The sequence below is a fragment of the Prosopis cineraria genome, unplaced genomic scaffold, assembly GCF_029017545.1.
Source record: "Prosopis cineraria cultivar Desert tree isolate PC_DT_omini unplaced genomic scaffold, ASM2901754v1 PC12, whole genome shotgun sequence".
Lineage (NCBI taxonomy): Eukaryota > Viridiplantae > Streptophyta > Magnoliopsida > Fabales > Fabaceae > Prosopis > Prosopis cineraria.
Genome location: NW_026555343.1, coordinates 7,700,391 through 7,709,654, shown reverse-complemented (window position 1 = coordinate 7,709,654; position 9,264 = coordinate 7,700,391). Strand labels below are relative to the sequence as shown.

Sequence of the window (9,264 nt, the reverse complement as noted above, 5' to 3'; positions counted from 1 at the left end):
GTTTTTGACTTAATGAAGTAATTTTTGATTGATTTTAATGAAGTTTTAACGTAGGATCTTAATTGTTAAAAGAAATACTTAGTTTTTGAATTACTTTTAAATAGTTAACCATGGTTGAGTAATCATCTTGGGTTAATTCTAATGATTACCATTATTAGTGATGAGTTATTTGAGAGTTGGATTAGGAAGGGCAACTTAGCATGTCTCACCTGCAAGAGGTTATTTCATATATTTTCATTACTCTTTCAATGCTTGGTCTTACATTAGTAAGGAAAAAAAAAAATAAATGTGTTGTAGTGTTATATTTTTTGAAAAATCCTAATTTTTTAAAGTAAAAATTGAAATTAACTAAATAAAATAAAATAAACTTTAATGATTTGGGTATTTAGGGCTAGCCAATAAAATTAAGATATCAATTCTAAACTTTTCTATATGAGTTATATATATATGTGTGTGTGTGTGGGGGGGGGGGGGGGGGATGTTTTTAAGCTTGAATAAAGCTAACCCATCCAAATTATCAACTATAAACAATTCTTGCTTCTTATCAACAAAGAATGGAAAGTATGTCAGCATCTAACGAAAGATTGAGTTTTTGTACGTCTATATGATTCTAGAGTACCTTTTAACATGCCCAAATAACAATTTCCTTTTATGCTAGCATTTTCATTCATGTTTGAATACGTACGCTTAAGTATGATTTTCAGAAAGTCCTTGCAGAATCACCTCTATTGAGATATTATTCAGAAAGCTAGAATGATTCTAGACAGAGATTGAATTATTGTCAGCATTAATTTTAAGCCCAAGGATTTTGTCAAACATACTAATGGTCTTGCTAAGTTTGCTCAGACTTTAACTTCAGAAGAACATTTCTTTAACCATCCTTCTTCATTTATCCGGGAAGAGGGGGAAAGGGGAGATAAATGATGTACCTTGAGTTTGTAATTTTTTTGCTACGAATGAATCATCTTTTCAATGATTAAAAAAAAAAAAAGAAAAGAAAAGAACACGTACGCTTAGATGTGTGGTTTGAAGTTTGAACACGCTACAAGGCTACAACTTATGCAGCAACTTCCTTTATAATGTGGACCCAGTCATTATTAACCCGGAAGAGTTTCCTTTAATTAAAAACTTGACTTTCTGTTCTTGCTTTCCTTTTCCTCTGCTTTCAAATCTTTTTCTTGTAGCCCAATGTGTATTGACTTTTTTTAAGATACCCCTCCTTTAGACCATTACATGAAAGTAGCCTTATAGATTGCATAGGGAAAATTTGAGAAAAATAATAAATGAGGGAAACAAATTAAAGAAGATTGATGTCTTGCATTTAAGACCCAAACAAACTTCTCAACTAGATTGGAGGAAATATCTTGTAATTCTTAGTCATTATAATCAGTTTTTATAAATCATGAATGTTTGGAATGATAATTTACTTGTCCATCAAAATTAATGCTCAAGCTGTAATCCTCGAAAATTTGAAGACCATCTATTATTGGTTTAAGAATATGGAGAATTATTGAAGTGTAAATTTAAATAATTTTATACAGTTAAATTTTTAAAATATAATTTAGATGATAAATGTGTGAGGTTTATTTTAATGAGATATAATGGATCAATTGATATACCAAGATACAATAATTACACTTGTTAATAAATCATATAATATGTCTTTATATAAAATACAATTTTGTTAAATTGTCAACAATTGATCGTGGTTCTGTGCAACAAATTAATAACATTCCAAGTTCTAACGATGGCTTCCAACTTCTAACTCCGCGCAAATAATAATATTAAATTTGTAAAATGGCTTCTTCCCTACCAAGAAAATGAGAGTATACTTCACCGATATAATAATGACACCTCATAAAAAAATTCTTTTCTTTTTTAGATAACTCACCTCATAGAATATTAATTCCGCAAGTTCTAGTATTATCCATATTTAAATTTATTACCTATGAGAGATAATATGATGTAGATTTGAAAATTTTTCATTTAAATAGGGGGCCAAACTGGAAGTATACTCTATCTATTTTTTGGACTAAATTAATAATTTAATCATATACTTCCTTCATTTAAAAATATAAGGCATTTTTAATCGAATCCCACCCTTAATAAAGTAGTTACCTACTTTCAAACTAACCTTATCTTTTCATATTTATCCTTTAAATATCCTGTAATGAATATAAAGTCACTATCAATTAGAGCACTTAAAAAAAAGACAATAATTATACCTTGAAAGACTAAATATGTCTTATATTTTTGAACATCTAACTCCTTCAAAAATTTCTTATATTTTTAAACAGAGGGATATATTTTTTGATTTTGGTGAGATAGTTAGATGTTTTTTATAACAGCGACTAAAGGGAGTAAGATTTATCATTGTTCAAACTATTGTGAAATTTAATGGATGAGATTGATCCTCACTACTTGATCAGTTCCTCTAATTGAATGAATCCTTGGTCTAATAATATTTTTATATCTCAATAATTTCATAAAAGAATTAAATTCAGGTTCCTAAAATATCCAATACCCTTTCTAGTCTTATTTATAAGTCACTTTTAATATATTTTACAAAAATTAAGACAAACTTTAAGCTTTATTAACTCTGTCTTAAAATTTAATAAGTTTTTACCTCTACCATCTAATAAAGACAAAAATAACTATTTTTAATAATTTTTTAGTATTTAATAAGGATAAAAATGTAAAATTGAACATAAAAAATAGTGAAGTGTTTTATAAGTAAGACAAAAATTAATCTTCTCTCCTTATCCTATAAATAAGATTAGAGGAGTATCACTTTTGTCTGCCTTTCTTCTTTTCTTTTCTCGTTTCTATTTGAATTATTCAAGCAAAATTTTATGAATTTAAATATATTTAAATATTTTTATTTATAACATTTTAATTAAAATATTACATTTAAATAGTTAATTTTGATATAAAATATTTGAAAGCACTACATATTTCTTACAAATAATTAATTTTACCTAATTTCTTAATTATATATATAAGTTAATTAACTGCAGCTCCTACTTCTTCCAGTATTACGAGTCACTTCTCTAACCACCTCATCATGATTAAGGAAAGGTGGTTAAAATTAAGGAGAGGTGGTTAAGTTAACTTTATTTAAAAATAGTATAAATTTTTAATTTTACGTGTATTTAAATGAAAAAAAATTAAATTTGCCCTACATTCACTCTCATAGCTAATGACTTTAAATATAAGTAATATAAAAAAAATTTAATTAATATCTCATCAAGTGACTTATAATGAGGACCATTAGTTTCTTCTAAAAACAACCTTATAATAAAGATAGGAGAAAATATGATCCGTCTTGACTGTTTTCTAGACATCTTCTTAGTCCAAAATATATGACATTTAGTAGGTTATATATATATATATATATATATATATTCCAATGAAATTCTTATTCTATTATATTCCATACGAGTAATTAATGAGACCATTTTGAATAAATTAAATTTTATATTTATTCAACTCAAATATATGGTTGGAATAAAGATGTGGAATCTTTTAGAAAATCAAGAATTAATTTTAGTAAATTTTTTCTTAAGAAATATAAATTAGTTAATGATGATTTATACTTTTCTAATGATATTTATAAGGTAGAAAGAAAAGATTAATTTTATCTCTATTTATATGATACTTCACCATTTTCTATATTCATTATCTTTATGTTCTTATTAAATGCTGTGAAAAATTATTAAACATATTTCTTTTTTATTTTTATTAGGGATAGAAGTGAAAACTTATTAACTTTTACCACAAAACTAGTGAGGCTTAAAATATTTTTACATTCCAATAAAATATGGTATAAGTGACTTATAAATAGGTAGAACCGTGTTTATTGCAAGGCAAATGAGGCAATTGTCTTAGGCCTAAAAAAAAAAATTCTTTATACTCTATATAATTGTGGTAATTATTTTTACTGTTAACTGTTACTATTAATTACATCTTTCCATTAAGAATTTAGTGTTCTAGTTTCATTGTATGGTCCATCATTCCTAATATCAATTAGCCATTCGGAGAGATAACATTAACATACTACCACAACATATATAGAATGGATGGAAGTTTAGTAATTTGTGGTTTCACTCCCAAATAAATAGACTGGAAGGATGTAAATTACCCTCTCCAAACTATAATATAAATCACTTTTTAGACACATTTATTAATTTAAAATATAAAATATTGGATAAAATTTATATTTTTTTTACCATATTTAAAAATTATGCATGTGTTATTAGAAAAACTCAAAGTTATAAATAAAAAAATATAAATATTTTTACAAAAATAATATTTCAACTAATATTTTTTATAAATTATAAATTAGTTAACAATAATAAATATTATGATCGGAGTAATATGCATCATGTATTAGCCATCATATTCGTTGTTGTTGTTGTCCTCCACCTACTACTACTTAAGCAGTCAGCGACGAATCGACGAATTAGTATTAGTCATAATTTTAATATCATTTATGGCTCTTTTGAATTTTGAGGTCGGATCACATACGCAACTTTCAAACTACATGTGGCTGTTAATAGAATTCGTTTACTCTCTCTTATCCTATTTATAACTTAAAGCGATAAAAATTTTTTTAATCCTATTTATAAGTCATGTCATTAAATTTTCATCATAAATTTTTTCTTTTACCTTCCATTGAATATCAGAGAGAAAAAATGTGTTACTAAGGTATGTATATTTAATAGAAAAAAAGTTAAGAACTTATTAAATTTTAAGACAAAGTTAATGAGTTTTAAAGTTTTTTTTTGATATTGGTAAAATATATTAAAAGTGACTTATAAATAGGATTAGAAAAGTACTAATTTATAGGCCCTTTCGATTATGAAAAAAATTGTCTAGCTCTAAGGGCTATCATTGTAAATAAGATTTTCACTATTTTCAAACATATAATTACAACCAAACGTTTATTTATTCACAAATGTTCACGTATATATTTACAACAACAACATGTTTAATGGTTTTTAACATAAGTTCACATGTTCACAGTTATAACTTTACATATTCACAATTATATGTTCACACACAAGTCCAAGTTTATAATTAATGAATATGTGAACCTCAGTGTGATTCTCCCTAAATAAAATAACGACTATATATGTGTGTCTCAATATATTGATATATATTGTTGTTACCATCACTGTTCACAATATATGTGCCTCTTCCTAAATGGTTTCATATGTCTAGCTAAGATTGAGAATATGCTTTGATGCTTTGGAAAGCACTGAGTATAGAATTGGCTTGTTCTTGAACTATCTTCCACGCCAGAACTACATGTTGTTCCTCTGTTAATGTTGCACCGATCGCACATCTAATCACAAAAGCTCCTTCAACCATCCCATGTGTCATGTACGCTTTGCCGGAGCCATTAATTGAGTCCAGCAATTTCTTGTTCACTTCATTTGCAAGGCGTTCTTTACCATCATTTATGATTTTACCACTGAACTCATGATAAGTACTATTACACAAGGATTTCTGAGAAATTGCTCTTGGTGAAATCCTAAAGCAAACAAGAGAAAAATACCTAGGTGCAACAACCTCGAACTTCTCATCCTGCTTCACAAGATCTTCAAAAGTCTTGGCCATTTCCACGTGGTTTCTAGGAAGTTTCTGAGGTTGTCCAATCCATAGCTTCGAAGCACAAACCATAGTTTCAGGGAGTGAAATTTCCTGCTTAATGCTATCTGCCAATCTTTGTAGTCGATCACTTGGTTTGATTCAGAAGCGTTGTTTCTCAAGTACTGAGGATTTGTTGAGAGGGACTTCGTTAAACAAGATGAATCCTTTACCCAAAGGCAACAGGTAGTCAAGTTGGTAAAAAACCACTTGTGTGCATTGAAGCTGAATGAGTTTGCCCCTTCAACCCCATCAAGGAAATGCCTGAACTCTGGGCAAATAAGGGCCCCACCTGCATAAGCAGCATCCACGTGGACCCAAACGCCACAGTCCTTTGCCACGTCACACAATGCTCCAAGAGGATCAACAGCAGCAGTTGCAGTGGTCCCCACTGTGGCGCAGAGAAAACAAGGAACTAGACCATTTTCTACGTCCTTGATTATTGCAGAACGGAGTGAATCCGGTGGCAAAGCAAATGAACTTGACTTGTTCGTTCTGATGGCCCTGAAATTTTCTGGATGGATTCCTGCCATATGAGCAGCTTTCTGAAGGGCGCTATGAGTTTGATCAGACCCATAAACAACAAGCTTCTTCAGATTCTCCTTTCCGATTTGCCTGAGCTTCTCATCTCTTGCAGCCACAAGAGTACACAAGATGGCCTCACAGGTCGTCCCTAACAACACGCCACCTCCAACATTACTGTAAAAAAGAAAGCTCTCTGGGAGTTTCAGAGCTCGTCCAAGCCAATCCATGACGATGCTTTCAAGCTCAGTGGCTGCAGGTGATGATATCCAATTGAACCCAACAACACCGAACCCTGTGCTCAGCATCTCGCCCATGAGACCTGCGATACTGCTACTGCTGGGGAAGTATGCGAAGTAATTTGGACTCTGCCAATGCGTGATTCCTGGGACGATGTGTTCTTTCACATCATTGAGTATATCCTCAAAGGGTTCAGGTTCACTTGGAGCAGAAGATGGCAACATTTTTCGGAGATAGCCAGGTTGGGCTTGACTCAGAACTGGGTAGCTAGCAACATTACGATAATAATCAACGAGGAAGTCGATCATCATGTAACCTTGCCTCTTGAATTCTTCTAGGTCGAGAGGATTCATGATGATTGCTGATCACCTTGAAGTTGTGAGCTATGATTATTCTACTTAGCTTGTTATGATAATGCCAGAACACGTGCGGTTTTCTTCGTGTGTGTGTGTTTATATATGTATGTATGTATGTATGTATGTATATGTATGTATATGGGCTAGTACGTTTATGTATGTGATTTCAAGTTTGAACGCGTTGCCAGCTACTTATGCTGATAAAAACTTTTATCTCCCTGCTCTCCTTTTCTCTGCTTTAATTTGAAATCAATGCATGTTTAATTTGTCGGCCAACCCAGCTTTCAAGCTTCAATGATCTAAAGTTAATATTTTAATTTGTATCAAAAAATGTTAATATTTTAATTAAGCTTAAACTAAATATGCTAGAAAAATTTAAACTTATACAATTTAACTTGAAGAATTGGAAGACAAAATAGAATAATTAATAATAGAAGAAAGTTGGAGGAAGCGATATATTAGATATTTTAGGAACCTGAAATTATTAATAATCATTTTAAGGAAGAAACGTTGTTAATTAGGCCAAGGATTCCTTCCTCTGTCCCTAATTTTCTATCCTATTTAAATTTTTATAAGTACACACACTCTTTCTCATAACATTAATTTATAGAGGGTGAAAATAAAAAAGAAAACAAAATAAAATTTTTACATTTCTTGATTTGTGTTTTATTCAATATAATATTAGGACTTCTATTAAAGGATTGAAAAAGTATATATATATATATATATATATATATATATATCTTCACATAAATACATGCTTGTTAAAGTACTGCTAACAATAAAATTGGACCGGGTTTTACTAGACTATCAAATTTTTGTAGAGTCCTAGTTTGCACACACTACTACTGAACTTTTAGGTATGTTTGATAGTTGATACCTGCATGTACCACAATGTTTAAGCTGATAATGTAGGCTAAACTTAATGAACCAGCTTGAATAAATTTAAAAAATCTTAGAATTGGGATTTGCTTGTTTAGGCATAATGGGCTTAGTTCAAATGCTTAAATTCTCTTTAATTATCAAAATGAAATTAACCTTCATTTCAACATTCAATTCATACTCACAAATCCTCTTCCAGACTTCAAATTTCCACACTTCACACTCAAGTTAAGTTTCAATATTCCGATATTTGGTTTGTTAAGGAAAAATACATACAAGAGGTTATATACTTTCATTACTCTTTCAATGCATGGTCTTACATTAACAAAGGTAGAAAAATATGTGTGTGACATATTGCATTATTTGCATAGATTTTAAGATGATTTTCTTATATTATTGCATTCTTGCATTTCTAGGCCTTTGAAACTAATTAGCGTTCATTCTTAACTTTACAGTATTTTGGTCATTTTGGCAATTTCTGGGACATTTTGGAAGGTTAACATAGGATGTGTTTTTTGTCTTCCTAAATATGAGGAAACAAGTTTGAACTTCAAATTCATTATAAGTTGAAATAAAGACACCAATCTTAAAATGTTTCTAGAAAAGGATATTAATACTAGGTTGTCATATTTTGTAACCTAGGCCATTGAAAATGACATTGTATCTTACAATTGAGCTTGAATTATCATTTGAGATTTTGCATACATGCTTTGATATCTCTTGTGTGAATAATTAAAAGTGCAAATAAGAAATTAAAAGAAGATTAAATAGCCAAAAGATTGGATTGTAAAGACAAATTACAAACTAAGAAGAACCTAGAGTGACGAATGTGCAAGAATTGATTCAAAGAGCATTTAATGACTCTAAACCTTGAGGATTTTGACCAGCCCTTAATCACCCTTTGATCATATTTTTAGAAGTGTTTAGTAATTTCTAATCAAGTGTAAAGTATCTTAAGGGCTTGTTTGGTTGGAAGGGAGGGGAGGGGAAACAATTTTCCCTCCCGTCCACTCTAGATAAGGGGAGGGGAGTGGCTTCCCTCCCTTTCACTTTACCAAACAAAGGGAGGGGAGGCTCCAAATAAGCCTTAAAAGTGCTACATGTGCCTCCAAATTAACCTAGCTTGAATTGTGTCCAAATTCACTTGAATATTCCCATAACCTTGTTTGTTATTTCAATACAACAGTCACTAATTCATTAGTAATGGAATGCAATTTTTGATAAAAATTTTCTGTCATTAAATAAGGATAAGCTATTTTGAATTTGCGATGGAAATTCCATCGCTAATCCGTCACAAATTTTTCAACGAGCTTATTTTGTTACTAATTCTGTTGCTAATTATTAAGTGGATCAAAATATCATTGCCACGTTATCTAGTAGACCAATGCCATCTCACCACCACCTAGTTACCCAATGGACCAATGCCATCTCATCACCACATCATCGCCACCTCATTTCTCAATATCATGTCAAATATTATTACCTTTAATTGTGCCTTAGCCAAATTTGAACTCACAAATTCACACTTTCTAGTGCCTTGTATCCACTTTATTGTCAGTTGAGCTGAAAAGAATCTTTAATCTTAATTGATAAATTAAATATATAATACTTA

At 30.2% G+C, this 9,264-nt stretch overlaps 1 protein-coding gene across 1 annotated transcript; it reads right to left on the bottom strand.

Annotated features, from left to right (window-relative positions):
* Positions 1-5,103: 5,103 nt before the first annotated feature.
* LOC129288978 (tyrosine decarboxylase 1-like) lies at positions 5,104-6,856 on the bottom strand. Its single transcript, XM_054925808.1, is given in 2 exon segments — positions 5,104-5,639; positions 5,642-6,856. Coding segments are annotated over 2 exon segments (1,542 nt in total). The 5' UTR covers positions 6,768-6,856; the 3' UTR covers positions 5,104-5,223.
* Between the last annotated feature and the right edge of the window lie 2,408 nt (positions 6,857-9,264).